General features: G+C 43.8%; 1 protein-coding gene across 1 annotated transcript in view; it reads left to right on the top strand.

The window, feature by feature from the left end:
- The window catches only part of KNDC1 (kinase non-catalytic C-lobe domain containing 1), a gene marked incomplete at its 5' end in the record, with an annotated part of 236,509 nt that overhangs the window by 158,182 nt on the left and 55,611 nt on the right, over positions 1-22,716 (top strand). Inside the window, 5 exons of the mRNA XM_082266721.1 lie at positions 287-446; positions 1,742-2,427; positions 10,158-10,302; positions 17,803-18,041; positions 20,694-21,097. Of these exons, the coding sequence (XP_082122847.1) occupies positions 287-446; positions 1,742-2,427; positions 10,158-10,302; positions 17,803-18,041; positions 20,694-21,097 (1,634 nt within the window). The remainder of the gene's footprint in view (positions 1-286; positions 447-1,741; positions 2,428-10,157; positions 10,303-17,802; positions 18,042-20,693; positions 21,098-22,716) is intronic.

Below are 22,716 nucleotides of genomic sequence, written 5' to 3'. Positions count from 1 at the left end.
TTTTGGAGTTTTAACTTCTCTTCAGGCATAACACAGACATTTTATTGTATGCAAAAAAAAGAAAAATGCATTTTTAGCTCTTAGCAACTTTTGGCTTTGATCTAACAGTCTGCAGCAGCTTGTGTGGTCCTTTGTGCAATGAGTAGGTCCTACAGCATGATATGTCTTAATATGGAGCTCCATCTTTTCTGCAGTGTTCTTTTTATTACAATTGTGCTCATTGCTTTTCTGACACATTTAATTTGTGTTCAATATTAAATTATGTTTTCTAAATCCTTTGTCCTAGGTTTTGTACCAGTTGCAACAAATAGTAAACTGATGGCAGTGAAAGGTCCGGTTCCACTGACTGATCTGCCAGCTGCCTTTACATCTCCAGCCACTTACTTTAAACCTATTGTCATCATGCAGAATACAGATGTTGTCATGCAGAATACAGATGTCAACAGGTAATCGTTTATTTTCTTGCCTTTGCCTAGTGCATACAGCCATTTGCAGTGCTGTGTCAACATCGTCGTTTACAGAGAAAGTCTTAAGTTGGATATATATATGGTTTGTTTTTTTCTTCAGCCAGCATGCTGAGCGAAAGAAAAAAAAAACTAACTGATTCCTCCTTCCACAAAAAACAAGGTAGATGAAGGAATCCCTCCTGCAGAGACATTGTATTCTTACAAGTGCACTCCAAAGCTGCCGGGATTCACTGATCAGCAGCTGCTGCTGATTGGCAAAGATTTCCATCATATGCCTTCAACATAATCCAATGATCATACTGCTAAACTCCAGTTGAGATAAAGCTGAAACAAAGTTTGTCTCCAATGCTTTTTAATTTTCATGAATTTCTTTTATGTCACATTTGTCAAACACAAGGCCCACGGGTAAATCCAGCCTTCCAGGCCATTTCATGTGGCCCTTGCACCTCTCCTGCAGCCCTGTTGTCCCACCTCCACCTTGTTTCAGCAGTCGACAGCAGAGAGTAGGAATGCACCGATCCGACTTTTTTGGTCCCGATCCCGATCTTTTGCTTTGTGAAATCGCCGATCCCGAGTCCGATCCGGAAGTACTGTTTTGTGAGCTTATAACAAAATAATACTTCCGGATCGGTATCGGCAGATACCTTATAACAATTGTGCATTCAAAATCTAAAATGTCATGGGTTTAGTCTTTAAGAGGTTAAACTTCCCTCCTCCGGCAGGAACGAAAAGATACATTGTAATTATTGTGTTTACTTAACTGGGAGAGTTGAAAGGCATTCGCAGGAGGCTCTTTTTTTTTTTCTTTGACAGCTGTTCTCTGCTCCCTCACAAGCTATAAAGAGCAAAAACGGATCGGCTCGTGGATCTGTTAATTTTACCGATCCCCGATCTAGCTATTTTGCCCATATTGGGGCAGATATCCGATCCGAATATCGGATCGGTGCATCCCTAGCAGAGAGGTGGACAGAACTCCTACTACATATCATGCTCCTCTCTGTGCAGCTGCAGCACCCCTTTGTCTCTGCTTCCCCTGGTCTCAGCATTCAGCTGACTTCAGGCCTTCTGCTTCCTAGCTTCTTCCCGGCAGCAGCACTGCACAAGGTAAGGGGGGTACACTGTGATGTAAGGGAGGGTGGGGGGGTCTCTGGACTTCCAGTCTAACAGATACAACCAGCCTTTTTAGGGCAACCATAATGCTGATGCGGCCCGTGCTTGAGTTTGACACCCCTGCTTTATATGTGTAGTTCTAACTTCTCCAACATGTATTCCAGCAATGAAGTTGCAAGTCAGAAATCATCGCCCAAAGAAAGCGTTAATGTGAAAGATCCAGTAGTTACGGAAGAGGATGTTTGTGTTTCTGACGTGGAGAACCATATGGATGAGGATAAAGAAGGTCAAATTAGCAAATCTTCCAGCAGAGCTTCAAGGACTTCCTATAATCAGCATTCCAGCCTGACAGAGTACCCCTCCGATCGCAAAGAAAATGTTCCCTCTGCAGCATCTTCCATCTCCTCTAACTCTTCAACCCTGACCAACAGTCCAATTGTCAACAATTATCTCCTAAAACAAGACCCCAAGACCGGTAATCTCACCTTAGTACGAGTACATCTTAGTATTCCAGATCATATACCGAGTGTGTCTCTGGAGACCGAGCCCGTATCCCAGAGCATTAAGACACATAATTCTCCAGCTTTGGAAGATAGAAAGAACAAGAACGATAGCGAGGGGTATGAAAAAAATGACAATGCTGTGGATATATTACCGACCTCTCAAAGAATGCAGAATGGAAATGACCAAGAAAAAACACAGGATAACCAGTCAACTAAATCATTGCCTGTTGTAAATGGGGAGACCAGAAAAGCCACATCTACTCCACTGCAGAAGGTGATCCAACTCTTACATGATGAATTTGCATTCGATGGCTACTTAGAAAACGGCATTGAAGACACTGCAATGGGTATGTCATGTAAATAATTCTCGGTGTATAAAAGTTGTTTCAAAACCATGCTAATGTCAATATTGTCTAAAGAATTAAAGCAGCGACTTAACCATGTGATTATACCACAGTCAGATCAATGTAAAACAACAAACAAGCTACGCTAATTACAAAAATTATAAGTGACGAAAACAATCAATAAATTGTGACAACACATAATATGTAAAGTCCGTGCGAGTAAGTAATTATTATTGAGTGAATCTTCAAATAAAGTTCATCAAGTGTTCCAACACCAATAGAAACTCCTTCTGTGAAACCACCACCTCAGATAGTAGGGGCCCTTGCAAGATTCTGTTGACTCTCTATCTCCAGAGAGGTCAAACGAGCAGTATTTTAACCCTCTATGGGATGTAGTAGATGGAAATACACTCCTAAGGAACTTGGCTCCCACTGCTTGTCTCCAGGCCAGCCAACTATTACAATGTATCAAACAATGTAGGGAGAAGAATGCTTCAATAGTGTAAAATCACTTAATATCTTGATTAAAATGCTTAAAATTGCACTTACATTTGGTATGCAGTAAATAAGCCAAATAGAACAATCCCTTTGCATACAAAGAAAACAGTCCACCCACGCTTCCGGGGTGAATGTGGATGCAACGCCGTCAGCACGTAGCACCGCCCTACATGTTTCGTCATAGATGATGTTTTCCGGGCACGATTAAGATTAGGTGATTTTACCCTATTAGAGCGTTCTTCTCCCTACATACTATGATCCATGGTAATTGTTGGCTGGCCTGGAGACAAGTGGTGGGAGCTAAGTTCCATAGGAGTGTTTTTCCATCTACTACATCCCATAAATGGTTTTAAAACTGCTCGTTTGACCATTCTACAGATAGAGGATCAATAGAATCTGGTAAGCGCCCCTACTATCTGAGGTGGTGGTTCCACAGAAGGAGTTTCTATTAGTCTTGATGTTGGAACTAGAGGTGCGCATCTTCCCTGGTCTCACGATTCGATTGCGAATATACTGTCAACGATTCAATTCGAAATTCGAATTCTAAATATATTCTTAAATTGTTTTTAGTGTTTATCCACTTCACCATATATCCCTCTATATATTGTGGGAAAATAACATGGTAAGTGTGTGCTGTAGTCTCAATGTGATGATTCTGGGGTTAGTTGGTGTCAAAGTACAACAATAAATGATGGTTTAAAGCCTATGATTAGTCAAAATTGTTTTTATTAGGAATCAGCCCAGGGGACAGTACTTACATTTATAGAGAAATGTCCCTTTCCATGCTGACTGCTATTTTAGTTCTAATCTAAAATCCTTAGCCTTCCCCCTTCCCCACTTACCTCGCAGCTGTGACCTCCCGGTGCTACGGAGGTTATAAAAGCGGAGGGACCTGTTGCAGACACTCGTCAAGAGTGCCAACTATGCCTGCCTTTTCCACCACGCTCCTCCAGTCTTGGAAAAAGTATAATTACTTTCATTCATGAATAGTTTTTTTTTTTTTTAATGGAGGTTGTGTGAATGAATGAAAGGTCCATCTCCTTCATTCATCGACCACTTTTCCCGAATGAAAGCAATAGTACAGCTTTTTAATGAATAGAGGAGGGGCGCAAAATGGGAGACCATAGTTGGCACTCTTTACAGGTGCATGTATGAATCCCCGTTAAACTGGAAGATCACAGCCTCGGGGAGGGCAGGGGTGGATTTACTAAAACAGGAGCTGTTTAACTAGTTCCAGACTTTGGCCGTTCTACACACACACCGAAAAAGACATCATTATTTTACCTAGGATGTGCATAGTCTCTCTACCCCACTGCTGGGACCCCCTACCAGTATGCAGCAATTGTTGGCTTTGATTAATCAAATCTGGGATGGCTGTGTACTCTGAGAATAGGCAGCCGTACATGGATCGTAATTCAGTCAGTTTAACAGGGACTGCCTGAATTTCAATCCGTGTATGGGCAGGCTGTTTGTACCCAAGTTGCTCCATGGATGGACTTTAGTACAACCAGCCTGTCAGATTTTTTCCCCATGTAAATACTGCCAGCAGCTAAAACCGCTAGCAGAAATCCTATTCTTCTGCCCAGGAAGGCAGCAAAATGAAAAGACTCATTGCCAGTTATTGAAAACACTTGATTGCAGTTGTTGTCGTCAAGGGTGGCACAACCAGTGTTGAGGTTTAGGGGGCAATTACTTTTTCACATAGGGCCAGGCAGGTTTGGACAGCTTTTTTTTTACCTTAATAAATGAAATCATCATTTAAAAACTGCATTTTGTATTCTCTTGGGTTATCTTTGTCTAATGTTAAAATCTGTTTGATGATCTGAATCATTTAAGTGTGACAGATATGCAAAAAAAAAAAAAAAAGAAATCCGGAAGAGGCAAATACTTTTTCACAGCACTGTATGCATGCACATGTGAGGTAGAGACTTGAATTTGTTAGCTCTTTGACAGCAGGGACTGATGTGAATGTAAAATATGTAAAGCACTGCAATAATTGTTAGAGTTAAATAAATACCTGTAAAAAATAATAGTGCCTTATCCTGGTATCCCCATTTCAGAACAGTTAGGAATTGTTCCTGAAGATTCTGTTTACTGCACTCCCACAGTCTGAGTCCTTGTACTGAAACATATACCTGCAGGCTTTGCTTGGAGATTGTCTGTCTGTGTTCGAATGCTGATACTTCACCAACCGGCGAGGTGGTTTGACTTAGGCCCTGATTTCTGGCAGACTTTTTTGCTTTGTCAAGGAAATTTCCCCTTTACCACCTTCGGGGCTTGTGGGGTGTTTGTTCTTCTACCATTGATTCTCCTGCTTTTGAGAGCTCTTAGTCACCTTCAGCCTCCCCTTCAGTATTGAGGTGTCGTGGCTCAAGGAATGATAGTCAAATCATCCCTTTTGGTTCAAGATATTGCGGACACTAACTGTGCATTCTCTGGCTGTTGATTGGGTTGTGCCCTTCACAATGCTTTCTTGTCGGGTGCATCTTCCTACACAGGGTCTCATCTGGTTTCCTTCTTGATCCCCTCAGTTGGTGGCCTCCAAAACCTCGAATGTGAGGGTTTGGCACCTATGTGCTCCTCCTTTCCTATGAGGCAGGAGGTATCCATCACTGAATGGCTCTGTATTCTCCTGTCAGCAGATAAACTGTGCTATGATCGTGCTACATGTTACTCCCTGTAGAGAACATTGTCCGGAGGCCTTCTTGGGACCTCACCATTAGGAGCTGCTTTCTTTATTTGTGGCTGCTTGGAAGCCTCCTTAAGAAGTTCTTTCTGATTTACTTCTATGTTCCTCTTCCCAATCAGGTGAATGACATTACAAGATGTCTACCCCCTGCTCCTCAGCAGAGGATGCAGAATAGGCAAGGGACGGGTTGGCTATTTCCTAGAATCATGTGTTAAGGTACTACTTGGGAAGGTTTGTAGTGTTTTCCCTCAGACCTCGGGTACCCTTTTTTTTTTTTTGATGATTCCGCTTGCTCAATGACTTTAGGATTGGTCCCTTAGCGTTCTTTCGACCCTTGGAGGGGTTATCTATCCATTAGAGCAGTGGTCTCCAAACTCTGGCCTTTTGCTTGCCTTTATCTGGCCCTTGAGGCATTATTCCTACCACTGACACCAGCAATGAGGCACTATTGTTTTTACTGACACCAACAATGGGGCATAAATCCTTCAACTGACAGCAAAAATGGGGCACTATTCCTCCCAAATACACCAACTGTTTTTCCCTCAAATACCAAAGATCAGGCATTGTTTAATCTCATTGGGCACAGTCCAGGACTCCTAAAGTCTGAAGGACAGTAAACTGGCTCTTGCTTTAGAAAGTTTGGGGACCCTTGCATTAGTGTGTTTTGTTGAGTGAATTGTGTTTTTGTCTATAACATTGCTAATAAAAAAAATTGATTTCACTTTGAACACAGTTTGGGCTCTTAACCCAAGGCAGATCGCCGTTCTTTCAGTAGGGAAAACATTGATCCTGTGTTCCTGCAAAGCAAGGACACAGATCTATGCCTTCCCTCAGTAAAAGCAACTCCCCCACAGCACTCAAACACTTGCTAGGAACAGATTTAACCCTTTTATTGCCCCTGATGTTAACTTCTTCCCAGCCAGTATAATTAGAACAGTGACAGTGCGTATTTTTTAGCACTGATCATTGTATAAGTGTCACTGGTCCCCAAAAAGTGTCGGTGTCTGATTTGTCCACTGCAATATCGCAGTCCTGCTTTAAGTCACTGATCGCCGTTATTACAAGTATAAAAAATAAATATCTTATAGTTTGTAGACACTATAACTTTTGGGCAAACCAATCAATATACGCTTATTGGGATTTTTTTTACCAAAAATATGTAGCAGAATACATTTTATTGGCCTAAATTATTGAAGAAATTTTATTTTTTTTCCTCAATTTATTTATTGGATGTGTTTTATAGCAGAAAGTAAAAAAATATTGTGTTTTTTTATTTTTCCTTCAAAATTGTCGGCTTTTTTTTGTTTATAGCGCAAAAAATAAATAAAAAAATGCAGAGGGGATCAAATACCACCAAAAGAAATCTCTATTTGTGGGGAAAAAGGGACACCAATTTTATTTGGGTACAGCGTCGCATTACTGCACAATTGTCAGTTAAAGTAACGTAGTACCGTATCACAAAAAATGGCCTGGTCATGAAGGGGGGTAAATCTTCTGGCGGGCAGGTAGTTACCCAAATATTACCATGAACAAATGTGTTTGTGTTTAGCTTTTCGGTATAATGAGCTGATTACATACTGTATATCACACAATATAGTCATTTGTTGCTTAGTTTGTAAGGCAATCTACTGAGCCTGCTTATTGAGCACATAGCTGTCTAATATTTTAGTTGCTGTTGTGCTGATCAGTTGTGTTTTAATAACTTTTAGTTTATACTACAGTAAAACTGCCTTGCTTACAGTAAAAATAGCCTCTCATATTATTATATTCATTGTTCATTTTATTTAATGTGAGTTAATGTTGTGTAACCCTGATGACTAAAGTCTCCAAAAAGCATTAGTCCCGGGTTCACACTGCCACGACTTGTTAGGCGACTTGGTGGCCTGACAAGTCGTGCTCCATTCTGTGCAATGGAACCGTTCTAATCAGAGCGACTTAAAGCGGAGTTCCAGCCTTTTCACTCACCTGTCCAACGGTCCAGCGATGCGGCCGCCCAAAGCCTCGATCCTCTTCCCTCTGGTCTCGGCGGCGCCGGCATCACTGCTGTGGGCATCCGGCTGTGACAGTTTGCGGCTTCACAGCCGGGTACCCACTGCGCATGCGCGAGTTGCGCTGCGCGTCTTGATTGGCCGGCAATCTTCTGGGACATGTCAGAGATCAAAGATTGCAGGGAGGGAGGGGGAGAGGAGAACTTCCGTTCAGGGCGCCGCGGCGCTCCGAGCGGAAGTGGGAGCGGGTACCTGTCAAAACTAGGTACCCGCTCCCCCCCAAAAAAAATGACATGCCAAATGTGGCATGTCAGGGGGTTAGAATACCTAAAGCAGAAGTTCCACTTTTGGGTGGAACTCCGCTTTAAGTCGCTCCAACTTAGAAAAAGGTTCCTGCGCTACTTCGGGGCGACATCGGAGTGGCTTGCATTGACTTCTATTAGAGAAGTCGTTTGCAAGCCGCGATAAAGTCGTGCTGCACGGGGCGGCTCAAAGTCGGGGAGACTTTGAGTCGCCCCAGTGTGAACCGGCTCTTAAAGTGATTGTAAAGTCTCGTTATTTTTTCTTAAAATAACAAATATGTTATACTTACCCGCTTCGTGCAGTTGGTTTTGCACAGAGCAGCCCAGATCCTTCTCTTCTCGGGTCCCTCTTCGCTGCTCCTGGCCCCTCCCTCCTGTCGAGTGCCCCCACAGCAAGCTGCTTGCTATGGGGGCACCCGAGCCAAGCTGCAGCCCCGTGTGTCCATTTAGACACTGAACTGCTGTTCGGCCCCTTCCCCCTCTCTCTCGTGATTGGCTAACTGACATTGATTGACAGCAGCGGGAGCCAATGGCGCTGCTACCGTGTCTTAGCCAATCAGGAGGGAGAATCCCGGACGCCTGAAGGGTTTGTTGACATCGCTGGATAGAGATGGGGCTCAGGTAAGTATTTGAAAGTGGCTGCTACATACAGAAGGCTTTTTATCCTAAAGCATAGAATGTATTAAGATGAAAAAACCTTCAGACTTTACAACTCCTTTAACATGTTAAAGTAACTTCTAAAGTGTTTTTCTGTATTAATTACATTTGCAGGTTTGATTAAAATAAGGCCTAGCAATTCTACCATAAAGATCATTGTTCAGGCACTTCTTTTCATAGGGCGACACTCTGTTCTTGTATCTCAGTTGCTTTCCTGTGTTGTCACCCTTTCACACTCTCCGTCAATGGACACTACAAATGGTCATGCCAATACACATTACACAGGCATGGTCCACTGTTGTCACCATTAGGAAGCCACCTTGATCAATGATTTGCAACAGTGCTGCGATGCACAAAAAAGATAAAGCTGAAACCAGTAATGCTTAGCACTGGCATATCTTTATTCAGAGATGAATAGAGAATAAACTAAAAGATTACAACCTGCTAGGTCAGTAGCTATGCCCATCTGTAGCGTTTTACCAGCAATATTTCTTTATGTTGGATCTCATACATAAAATCCTAAATGTAGAATACCTGTTTAATATTTTTACCTTTAAGCCAAATATCAAATATTGAAACCTTGTGGTCCTATAAATCTTTCACTACAGGGATCCCTTTAATTCCTAATAAATAAAATAGAAGTCTTATACATAAGGAAACCGAGTCTCTGTCATTTTAAAATAGAATAAAAACTGCTTCAGGTATTGGGTGCCGGTACCTAGAGATTCCTGTAGCATCCACTATTAAAGCCCAGCTCCCGATAATTAAAAGATTATACCATGCAGTGGCACCATACTTGTACTGCAAGGGTTAATTGCTAATTTTGGTCTGGGGGACCAAAAAAAAAAAAGATTTGCTTACCCAATCCTCTGCTCCTCCCGCAGTTAGACTAATCCCTATAGCTTCTTCTCCCCCACGCACCAGCAGTTTTGGATTTTGAGGTCATCAAGCCTAAAGCCGAGTTCACAGCCTGCAGTGGACATGATGATGCCAATGGGAGAGTCCACTACCAGAGTGGGGGAACCGGCATCTGCCTGGGGAGAGGAGGATCAGGTAAGTTTCTCCCCAACTCTAGAAAAAACAAGCTATTAACACTTGCAGAAGGGGAGCAGCCACACTGCAGAGGATGAATTATTAGTTGCCCTGAGTTGGGCTTTAGGGTGAAATCCTGGTCTATTCTGATCTGTTACTACACTTATAGTTTTGAAGCTTGCTGGTAACCCATCTGTCAATGGGGCATGACTGAAAAAGGGCTTTTGATCAGCATCAGATCAGTCAATGGCTGAGAGCACTGACCCGAATGTTCTGGTGGGGGGCAGGCACCGGGCACCCCCCCCTGTCAGAACACAGTATATCAGCGGGGAAGATCACTGTACTAACATCAGACTGTTGGGTTGAACGAAAAAAAAAACTATTAGTGTGTACTAGGCTTTAGAATTGGGTAAGTACATTGTTCCTTGTACATTGTTAGTAATCATAGGGCTTAGAATGGGGGTGGGAGTAGATTTAAGCTTCGACTCCTTAAAAATATGATTTTTAAAAAAAAAATTTTAATAGAATATTTACTGAAAAGTCCATGTTTTATTGCCTCCCATTTAGGGGAATATATTTTCGCCTTGAAAGGTCTTCAGCATGCTACGTTCTGCAGTGCAGTATGTGAGAAGTTTTGTGACCTCTATTGGGAAGACCGTCTTCTGGAAAACCTGTACGGGATTATCAATGGGAAATCCCCCCCTCCTACCAGGTACGCGTTTGTATGCTTCCATATTGAATAGCAGACCCTATCAAAACTCATTATTTTGGGAACTTTCAGATTACAAACCAATTAGAGTAGACAGTGGAAGTATTGATAATTTAAATGAGTTGCAACTGGTTTAGGCAGAAAAAAAATCTCTACAAAGGCAGCTAATATAGGTCACAAAGACCTGAGAAATAGAAAAAGTTTAAACTTGTTTTACAAAAAGCATATCCATAGAATGGGGTTATATGCTTCCTTCTTTATGCAAGCCAAAAACAGACCACTGAAAAGGAAATCATGCCTCTCCACTCATTTAAGTCTCAAGGGGAATTCTGACTATTGCTATTTTAGGAACTGTAAAAAGAATAGTCTGAATGTCTACATCATCTGCAAATCATTTTTAGAACGTAGAGCTTCAAGGGTTGTACAGTGTTCAGCTACTCTTATTTCTCTTATTAATATCTGGTGCTTTGACTGCTGATTGCGATAAGTTGCCACACATTGCCATTGCTGCATAAGCAGCCCATTGTTGAGTAATTTTGTTCAACCCCCAGCTGGTTGAATAAAAAATACTGGCTTGTTTTCCCCATCCACACACTTAAGTGTGGGTAGGGGAGTCCTCCCTGATGAGCTATTGTATTCTGACCACAAGGAGGACCTCCCTGCTGTCAGAATACACTGATCAGCTATAGCCAGCGGCGTCGATCGAGCGGCATAAATCCAACTGGGCGGTGTACAGAAGTTGAACAGTAAATCAAATTCTGTACAACCAGCCTGCCCATACATGATTCAAAATTTGTCCGGTCACTGCTGAACCGGCTGAATTTCGATCCACGTATGGTTGAATGCTATCATTATATGAATAGGAACTGGAATAAAGCCATGTAAAAAAAAAAAAAAAAAAAAACGGTTTGCTTCAGTAACCATGCACAAAATTAAATCTGATGGAAATCTATGGGAAGAGAGCTGTTCTTTTTTTTTTTTTTCTCACACACTATTGACTTTTGATAGCAATTGACTCCAGCTGTTTAATCCTCCTCTTTGCACAGGTCTCCTCCTCTTTTTACCCCATGGGATTATATGCGCATTATAATTAAAACATAATTTTTTTGTTTAATTTCCTGGTATTTGGTTTAGTTTTAATATTTACAGATTTAACAAAACTGGCAATAAACATGAACGTTTAGTCCCCATTCACACTTGAGCGATTTTCATGTGCAATTCCCAAAGCATGAGAAAATACCAAAGTTCCTTAAGTGCTAAAACTGTGGATCATACAAACAGAAAACAGTGTGATATTATATCACTAAACCCAGCGCAGCTGACCAAAAACATATGGAGATGTGGTATGAGAGAAGGATACTGGTGGACTGTGCTCAATGGATTGGATTTCAAAGAGGCCAAAGAGTCGATAAGGCCAAGATTGAAAACAATGTATTTATTCTTTCAATAAACAAAGTGAGTAAAGGTAAAAATAATGTTAAAATGGGCCAACGATACCACTTAGGATCCCAAGGGCATTAAGAGATTGACATCATCCGGAAGGCCAGCCTTTGAAGCATGGCGGTGCACCAATGCCAATGCTAGATGAATGGAGACCTGGTCCGGGGAAGGGACCCAATAGCCGGAATACACGGCACAGGCGTGTGTAGGGGACGCTCTCGCAAATTGCAGGATGGTGTATGGCCATCAGGGACCCTGCAGGAATCCGGTAACACTGCCTTGCCAGTGCTGATTGTGATGAAGGACAACCGACTAAGCGACCAGGACACGAAGCCGAAACCAGGGAAGCCAAGCTGTGTGTGTGGCAGGAGTGTCTGGATGACGAGCGGTGCGTGGAATGCAGGCTCATCTGTTGCCCCCCTTGCTTGGTCGGTTGTCCTTCATCACGATCGGCACTGGCAAGGCAGTGTTACCGGATTCCTGCAGAGTCCCTGGTGGCCATACACCATCCCGCAATCCATGGCAGTGTCACCTCCTACACTCGCCTGTGTACTTGACTCCGGCTGTAGGGCCCCTTCCCTGGACCAGGTCTCCATTTATCTAGCATTGGCGCCCCTCCATGCTTCAACGGCTGGCCTTCCGGATGATTTCAATCTCTCAATGCCCTTGGGATCCTAAGTGGTATCGTATCACTGGCTCATTTTAACATTATTTTTACCTTTACTTACTTTGTTGATTGAAGGGATAAATACATTGTTTTCAATCATGGTCTTATCGACTCTTTGGCCTTTTTGACATCCAATCCATTGAGCGCTGTGCACCAGTGTCCAATTCCCAAAGCATGACAATGCTCAGGTAAAGATTCCCAACACAATGCTTAGGCCTGGTCGCACCTGAGCATTGTGTTGCCTGTTACGTGAAGCTTAAAAATGCGCAAACTTCTTTGGGGCTGAACAGAGCCCCATAGACTTAAGAAGCCCATATATTATGTGATTTTTTTTCCTTTCACCACTGGTGGAAGAAGATAAGATTATTTGCAGCGCTGTTGTGTTTTGCCAATGGGGAGCCTTTCTGGCTGGCAGAACACAATAATTACTGTTAGCAGCTATTTGCAGTAATCGCATGCAAAAAACTCCCAACAGGCTGGTTATATCCAAGTTGATCGATGGATTGACTTTGGTACAACCAGCCTGCCCATACATGGATCAAATCTCAGTCAATCTCTGATGAACCAGCTGATATTCGATCCATCTAGGGCCAGCTTTAACCACTTTACCACCGGAGGATTTTGCTGTCTTACGTCCAGGCCACTTTTTGCGATTCGGCACTGTGGGACTTTAACTGACAATTGCGCGGTCATGCAACGCCGTACCCAAACAAAATTTACATCCTTTTTTCCCACAAACAGAGCTTTCTTTTGGTGGTATTTGATCACCTGTGCGATTTTCATTTTTTGCAATATTAATTAAAAAAATCGACAATTTTGAAAAAATAACAATATTTTTCTACTTTGACAGTTAAAAAATATCCAATAATATTCATTTTTTGTCATATATTTAGGCCAAAATGTATTTAGCTACATGTCTTTGACAAAAAAATTCTCACTGAGCGTATTTTTAACCGCTTTATGACCGGAAGGTTTTACCCCATTCCTGACCAGGCCATATTTTGCGATTCGGCACTGCGTTACTTTAACGGACAATTGCGCGGTCGTGCAACGCTGTACCCAAATTAAATTTGTCCTTTTTTCCCCACAAATAGAGCTTTCTTTTGGTGGTATTTGATCACCTGTGCGATTTTTTTTACTTTTTGCGCTATAAACAAAAAAGAGCAACAATTTTGAAAAAATAATATTTTTCACTTTTTTTATATGAAATTCCCCCCCAAAAAAAATGTAAAATTCAAAATTTTTTATCATTTCAGGCCAATTTGTTTTCTGCTACATATTTTTGGTAAAAAAAATCGCAATAAGCGTATTTTGATTGGTTTGCGCAAAAGTTATTGCTTTTACTAACTAAGGGAAAGATTTCTGTCATTTTTGGTGTGTTTTTTTTTAACGAGTAATGGTGGTGATCTGCGATTTTTTTTTTTTTTTTTTTTTTTTTTTTTGTGGGACTGCGACATTGCCGTGGACTGATCGGACCCTTGACTGACATTTTTGACACTTTTGGGGGTACCAGTGACCAATGTTCCCTCTAATTTTTTACTGTGCTGAGCAAATAAAAAAAAAATTCTGAGCGCAAACCTTTAGACTGAGCAATGGGGGGGGGGGGGGAGACGTTAATGCAGAGTGCCACAGCAATGCCCCCAATCAATTGCAGAGTGCCACAGCAATGCCCCCAATCAATTGCAGAGTGCCACAGCAATGCCCCCAATCAATTGCAGAGTGCCACAGCAATGCCCCCAATCAATTGCAGAGTGCCACAGCAATGCCCCCAATCAATTGCAGAGTGCACAGCATTGCCCCCAATAAATTGCAGAGTGCACAGCATTGCCCCCAATAAATTGCAGAGTGCACAGCAATTCCCCCCAATAAATGCAGAGATGCACAGCATTGCCCCCAATAAATTGCAGAGATGCACAGCATTGCCCCCAATAAATTGCAGAGTGCACAGCAATGCCCCCAATAAATTGCAGAGTGCACAGCAATGCCCCCGATAAATTGCAGAGTGCACAGCAATGCCCCCAATAAATTGCAGAGTGCACAGCAATACCCCCGATAAATTGCAGAGTGCACAGCATTGCCCCCGATAAATTGCAGAGTGCACAGCATTGCCCCCGATAAATTGCAGAGTGCACAGCAATGCCCCCGATAAATTGCAGAGTGCACAGCAATGCCCCCGATAAATTGCAGAGTGCACAGCAATGCCCCCGATAAATTGCAGAGTGCACAGCAATGCCCCCGATAAATTGCAGAGTGCACAGCAATGCCCCCAATAAATTGCAGGGTGCACAGCAATGCCCCCAATAAATTGCAGAGTGCACAGCAATGCCCCCAATAAATTGCAGAGTGCACAGCATTGCCCCCAATAAATTGCAGAGTGCACAGCAATGCCCCCAATAAATTGCAGAGTGCACAGCAATGCCCCCAATAAATTGCAGAGTGCACAGCATTGCCCCCAGTAAATTGCAGAGTGCACAGCATTGCCCCCAATAAATTGCAGAGTGCACAGCAATGCCCCCAATAAATTGCAGAGTGCACAGCAATGCCCCCAATAAATTGCAGAGTGCACAGCAATGCCCCCAATAAATTGCAGAGTGCACAGCAATGCCCCCAATAAATTGCAGAGTGCACAGCAATGCCCCCAATAAATTGCAGAGTGCACAGCATTGCCCCCAATAAATTGCAGAGTGCACAGCATTGCCCCCAATAAATTGCAGAGTGCACAGCATTGCCCCCAATAAATGCAGAGTGCACAGCATTGCCCCCAATAAATGCAGAGATGCACAGCATTGCCCCCAATAAATGCAGAGATGCACAGCATTGCCCCCAATAAATGCAGAGTGCACAGCATTGCCCCCAATAAATTGCAGAGTGCACAGCATTGCCCCCAATAAATTGCAGAGTGCACAGCAATGCCCCCAATAAATTGCAGAGTGCACAGCATTGCCCCCAATAAATTGCAGAGCGCACAGCATTGCCCCCAATAAATTGCAGAGCGCACAGCATTGCCCCCAATAAATTGCAGAGTGCACAGCATTGCCCCCAATAAATTGCAGAGTGCACAGCATTGCCCCCAATAAATTGCAGAGTGCACAGCATTGCCCCCAATAAATTGCAGAGTGCACAGCATTGCCCCCAATAAATTGCAGAGTGCACAGCAGCCAGCCCCCAATAAATTGCAGAGTGCACAGCAGCCAGCCCCCAATAAATGCAGAGTGCACAGCAATTCCCCCCAATAAATGCAGAGTGCACAGCAATTCCCCCCAATAAATGCAGAGTGCACAGCATTGCCCCCAATAAATTGCAGAGTGCACAGCATTGCCCCCAATAAATTGCAGAGTGCACAGCATTGCCCCCAATAAATTGCAGAGTGCACAGCATTGCCCCCAATAAATTGCAGAGTGCACAGCAATGCCCCCAATAAATTGCAGAGTGCACAGCAATGCCCCCAATAAATTGCAGAGTGCACAGCAATGCCCCCAATAAATTGCAGAGTGCACAGCATTGCCCCCAATAAATTGCAGAGTGCACAGCAATGCCCCCAATAAATTGCAGAGTGCACAGCAATGCCCCCAATAAATTGCAGAGTGCACAGCAATGCCCCCAATAAATTGCAGAGTGCACAGCAATGCCCCCAATAAATTGCAGAGTGCACAGCAATGCCCCCAATAAATTGCAGAGTGCACAGCAATGCCCCCAATAAATTGCAGAGTGCACAGCAATGCCCCCAATAAATTGCAGAGTGCACAGCAATGCCCCCAATAAATTGCAGAGTGCACAGCAATGCCCCCAATAAATTGCAGAGTGCACAGCAATGCCCCCAATAAATTGCAGAGTGCACAGCAATGCCCCCAATAAATTGCAGAGTGCACAGCATTGCCCCCAATAAATTGCAGAGTGCACAGCAATGCCCCCAATAAATTGCAGAGTGCACAGCAGCCAGCCCCCAATAAATTGCAGAGTGCACAGCAGCCAGCCCCCAATAAATTGCAGAGTGCACAGCAGCCAGCCCCCAATAAATGCAGAGTGCACAGCAGCCAGCCCCCAATAAATGCAGAGTGCACAGCAATTCCCCCAAATAAATGCAGAGTGCACAGCAATTCCCCCAAATAAATGCAGAGTGCACAGCAGCCAGCCCCCAATAAATGCAGAGATGCACAACATTGCCCCCAATAAATGCAGAGATGCCAGCTAATCTCCTGCGTAACATGCTGGTGGAGCAGGAAGTCAGCATTGTGGATCTTCTGGTGTTTGACCAGCCGTGACATGCCCCCCCGCGACCCCGTGCACTTACCTCACGGACGGTCACTCTTCAGTCCCCGGCTTCCCGCGTCTCCGTCCTCCCGAGTCCCGTCGCCTCCTCCTCGGCCAATGGCATGAAGTTGGCCTTTCGGCCAATCAGGAAGCGGGAGGACCCGCTCCCTGATTGGCCAGGAGGAGGATCCGTATGACAATAGCGAATTTTCATTTGCTATTGTCACACAATGGGCGTGCTCTCGGGGTGCACGCTCTGCTCCTTAGCCGCCCCGTCTGCGGCTGCGTCGTCTAACTAGGTGCTTGCGCGGGACGTAATTTACACTGCGCGTCCGCGCACGCGCGCACCTTAAAGGGAACACTGCCAGTGACATTACTACAGTAATCAGTGCTATACATATGCACTGTTACTATAAAAATGACACTGGCAGGGAAGGGGTTAATTTTTATTGGAGAGGGAGGGGTTAATGTATGCCTGGTGCTTACTGACGTGTGTGGGGGAAGGTAACTGAGTGACCCAGGGACAGATCGCAGGTTCAGCTATGCTGAACCCTGCAATCTGACCCTGCCTGTCACTTAGGAGATCTGCCTGCTTTGTTTACACAAGCGGGCGGATTTCCACACTAGATCCCCGACGATCGGGGAAGAGCATCTGTGATCACCGCCACTCCTCCCCTGGCCCGACTCCCGCTGTAACTGAATACAGCGGGAGCGAGCCTCCGGCGGCACGCGCTCAGCCGAGAAACGGGAGTGTCTGGCGACGTAGGTCTACGTCGCCAGACGATAACGAGCCACTTTACCGCAGTACAGTCAACGTGACTGGTCGGCAAGTGGTTAAACGTGAGCAGCTTTATGCACGTTTTTCGGGTGCTCCCATTTCAAAGTCTGTGTGACCCAAACCATGGCAGCTCTTGTAATACAAGTCATGGGAAAAATGCACATACAATTCACAGAAAAAAAACCTCCAAATTGCCTAATTATGCTTACACTAGTGTCAATGGGGGCTCAGAGTTACAGGAGATGAAATATTTTATCGTTTTCTGCATTTAATAAGTAGACCTCTCTTGTTCTGTGTTCAGTACTGTTAATAACGGACGTCTTTTACCGTTCTGCTCACAGTGCACTGTCTTTTTACCATTTCACAGAAAAGCCGTGATCGATTCTTCTCAGGACAATAACCCCACGCAGCTTCTGAAAAGGATTCAGAAGAAAGGCAGAAAACACAGAAAACATGAAAAGTTGTCCACAAATGAGCAGAGCAACATAGCAGATGGGGATGAAGACAAAACTAGATCCACGCCGACTATTATAGAACAAGAGGCCAAGCCAGAAAAGCCACCCCCTACAACAGATGAAGAGACTCCTGTGATGAACAGCTTGACAGGTTCGAAGAAATAAAATATTATAGTATATTTCGCTGTAAAGCTGTCATACACAAATAAAATTTCAGCTGGTATATCTAGAGTCTGTGGGTGACCCTATTGGCACCACTCTGCTCGACATCCTCCAATTTAAAGCTCAAAGGAGGCAGGCAAATTTTTTGGCCAAATAGTGATTGCAGACAGTGGGCGTCTCTAACCACTGGCGATTCAGACAGCTGTGTGTTGGACATTGTGCCTGACCTCAGGTGTGATTCCAGCACGGTATTTTAACCCTTCAGCAGAATAGTGTGGGAAAAAAACATGTCAATATTTACTACTGCTCATGCAACTTGAATCATTACAGTAGTGAAAAATGAATAGTTAATAGAGCTTTGAAGTGGTTATAAACCTCAGACATGAAAAATGAATAAAGCAATAGCCCTCTATAGTGTGTACTTGTCTCGATCCAAAGCACGAAGTGTCATTTCTCTCTGCTATATGCATGAGTCATTTCTGACAAGTTTTCCTGAGTCAGAGAGAAAAAAGGTGACAGAGATGGGAGCTCCAGCACACAGCCTGTGTTTGACGTGCTCAGTTCTGTTGCTGTGTGTTGTGTGAAGGAGGGGGTGTCCCTTCCCTCTAATGAGCTCTGAGCTCTCCTCATTGAGCTCTGGAGTGTGTAATTTCAGCTTTACGCCCCCTGTTTCTGATGGTTTGGATAAGCTTTATAAATTCTGGAATTTGAATGGATGTAGAGAAGAGACAACGTGCAGATAAACGGGTACAACTTGCATAGGAGGATGTGTGTCATATCTGTGTATCCCCTGAGGCCAGTCACTTCACTGGGTATATGTAAGGGTTTACAACCACTTTAAAGTTAGAACTTTCATGTCACATTTTTACATACTTAATTCTTGTATTGTATTAAATGAAGTAGTTTGTGTATTAGCCACTAAAGTAAAGGTAGATTTTCTTCTGATATGTCTCTGCCAAAAGCTTGCCATACAGGGCTCTAAATTTGAGCTGTGGGTCGCCCTACCACCCAGCTCGACAAACTTCAATCGAGAAAACGCCAGCCATACGGTGACTGCAGCCGATCAGATGCAGTAACTGTTTGGGTAATCTGACAGCTGCAGGTCAGAATACAATAGCTGGCAATGGGAGAGTCCTCCATCTGTATTTAGTGTGGATAGGGAATCTATGTAGATCTACTGTTTAGTCTGCTGGGCCGAAAGAAAGAAAGAAAGAAAGAAATCTTTAGGCATATGGCTAGCTTAACAGGAAGATTAAATGTCAACCACCCAGGAAGTTCATTGTTTTCAGCAAGTCAGCTGACTCATAAACTTTGCATTGTGAGGAGGAGCAGTAAAGTACAACTGTTGTGTAGTGCTGAAAAGCCTGAAAGAGAGCCATCAGAACCCAAAGAAAACAGCTGGCCTCCCTCGTGACTTCCGAAAATAAGATTAACCCAGAACTGAGTGTGCTGCAGCGAAGTGGCGGATCCCTAGAAAACACAGCTGGATCGCTAGGCTTGTGATAATGCTTTTGAGGATCAACCTGGTTCTAAAGGTAAAAGGGGAGAGGGAGTGAAATGTGATACTAAAGGCTTCATTCTTTTTTAAAATAACAAACATGTTATGCTTACCTGCTCTGTGCAATTGTTTTCCAGGATCCTCCTCTTTTCGGGTCCCCCACTCGCACTCTGGACTCCTCCCCCCTGCCAAGTGCCCCCATAGCAGGCCGCTTACAGTGGGGCACTTCTGCATGCTCGCTCCTGAGCCCCGCTCTGTGTCTTCATAAGACACAGAACGGGGCTTGACCATGTCCCAGCTCCCTCCTCACCGGCTGCGATTGACAGTAGCAGGAGCCAATGAGGAGGCAGAGAGTTCGCACATCACTGGATCAGGATTGGGGTCAGTTAAGAATTAGAGGGGCTTTTGGGGGGATGCATACTGCAGGTTTTTTACCTTCATGCATTCTAAGGCAGAAGGTTTTTTATCTTCATGCATTCTATGCATGAAGATAAAAAAACCTGTGTGCAGCTCCCCCCACAGCCCCTCTAATATTTAGCCCCTGAGCCCCATCTCAATTCCAGTAATGTTGCCCGAGAGCCTCAGCTGTCCAGGACTCTCCCTCCTGATTGGCTGAGACAAAGCAGAGGGCACCATTGGCAGCCACTGCTGTCTATCAAAATCAGTGTGCCAATGAGGAGAGGGAGGGGGGGGTGCTGAGCCGTGGCTCTGTGTCTGAATGGAAACACAGAGACGCGGCTTGGCTTGGGTGCCCCCATAGCAAGCTGCTTGCTGTGGGGGGGGGGCAATCTTTAGGAGGGAGGGGCTAGGAGCACCGGCAAGGGACCCGAGAAGAAGAGGGTCTGAGTTGCTCTGTGCAAAACCACTTCACAGAGCAGGTAAGTATGTTTAAACAAAAAAAAAACCACTAAGTTCCTTATTAAAAAATACGTTTCAGATTATATACATCAATGTGATTTTTTTCCATCTACATCTAAAAACAATAACACTATTCTTTCCCCTTTAAAAATCTTGTTTCATATTTGGATATGTTGAGAATCTCAGTGACAAGTGTTTAATGTGTCATTTAGTGGCATTTTGGGCCTTTCAAGAATACGCAGTATGAAATCTCCTACACATGACCTTTCCGTCTTGCCCTTAAAGGTTCTGAGACGCAGGTGGCGACTGACACAGACACTCACACTTCATTTGATGAGACAGATATGACTGATTTCCAACCACAGACTACTGAAAAGGATCAACAACCACAAAGCCCCCAAGCGGCAGCAGAGAATGAAGAGGAATTTATGTACAAAGTGTTCTCTGATTGTAACAGTCTGTGTGTGAGTCCCGATTTCACCGAAGAGAATGAAGATGCCAATGAGTTGTTGTCGTTGAATCAGCGGGAAAACATGTCCGTCTCTCCGTCCGAGGTGTACAAGTGTGGCTCAGGCTGGTCCAGTGCTTTTTATGGGTCCGAGTTGTTTGATCCTGATGTCCAGCATTATGTCAGCATACTTGGGAGGCAGAAGGATAAATGTCCTAAGAGCATAGAACCCAAACGGCTGGTAAGATATTACAAATGCCATATCTGGTATTCATAATGCTAACAGGGCTGTTCATGCTTATATTATTGTTTTTAAATACTTTATTATGCAGTTTTTCCAATGGGGCTAATTGCATGTTATAATTACTGCACTTTTTAGTATTTTAATTGATATTTCCATTTTGGCTTGGTTGATTTACCCACAGACTTTTTATATTTCTGGGGAATACAGCAAAATAATCTCTCATCATGATCTCTCTGTAGGAGCACTACAAGGGTGTCTCGCTTCTCCTCCAGCCTAATTTTTCTTAAATTGTATTCATGTATAAGGGGTTAGAACCCCTCTCAGATTCTTATTGCTGTCTACATCACAATTAAAGCCCCGTACACACGCACAGATTGTTGGCCAACTGATCGGCCAGCTTTTGTCCAGTATTTGTTGGTTGAAATGTGCTCTAGACTTGCACTGGACCTTTGTTGGCCAACAAAAACCAACTTCAGAAGTGATGTCATGTTCTGGTTGACTTTCAGTGTGTTTTTTCTTCTCTGAGCATGCCCAGTCTTGCTCATCTGATTTTTGTCTGCCGAAATCTGTTCTGACTGAGGAACAATCGCCGTTCTTTGTTGGCCAACAAAAATTTTATAGCATGCACGCCAGATTTTTTTCGGCCGGAAATTCGCAGTTGGTTGTCGGAAGCATCATACTAACAAGCCGACAATCGGCAGATCGGACGTTGGCCAACAATTTACGGCCAACAATCTGTGCGTGTGTACGGGGCTTTAGGCCCTTTCTGTTTGTCTGAATTGTACCATGTTCTGAAAATGAGGGTAAATCCAAAATGATTTGATTTGGTACTAAACAAAAGGTGAATTCCCCAGTGGGGGCACCTGTTGCTATGACCGCTCTCTAATATGGGACTATCCCTAGGGATTTGGGGGGATTTCCTCTCATTTTCGGTTGTATCTCAAAGACAGGATGTGAAGGGAATTCCCCACACCAGATCAAGACAGCAAAAAAGCTGAACTCCAGGAGGAACATAATAATTTTCTTTGCAGTTGAGCTCCTCAGCACTGCTTTGAACAAGGGTGCAGTGCTCATTTATAATTAGGGTATCGGTTAACTTGACTTTTTTTTTTTTTTAAATCAAACTGTTTCTTTATTAGAATAATCGAAACATTACAGGAATACAACAACATATACAATGTGCAAGAAGTAGATATAGTACTTTCAACACAAACAAAAGGCCCCCAAAGGAGTAAACCAATCTCTGAGTGGGTAATATACAGGAGACATACAGAGCTTATTGGGAAGAACAAAAGGAGATAAAATAAAATGCCTACAACACAAAGAGAGAAATCGTGCAGTGAAATCTATTTGCAACGTCCATTGGCAGCACAACATGGGTGTCTAGGCTTGTAGAAGGGGAAACACCCTAAGCACATGTCTCGGGGGCCTGAAGCCATCTATCCCAGATTTTATTGAACTTGGAAGGACAACCTCTATGAATATAAATAAACTGCTTATAAGGGATAGTATCATTCACCTCCCTCAGCCAGGCACCGGACGCGGGAGGTTGCTCAGACTTCCAGTGTCTCGCTATTAACCTCCGCACCAGAAACAACATCTCCCGCAGGAAAAGC

The sequence above is a fragment of the Pelophylax lessonae genome, assembly GCF_965119305.1.
Source record: "Pelophylax lessonae genome assembly, chromosome: 9".
In the NCBI taxonomy this organism is placed as follows: Eukaryota; Metazoa; Chordata; class Amphibia; order Anura; family Ranidae; genus Pelophylax; species Pelophylax lessonae.
This window is presented reverse-complemented; position numbering and strand designations above follow the sequence as displayed.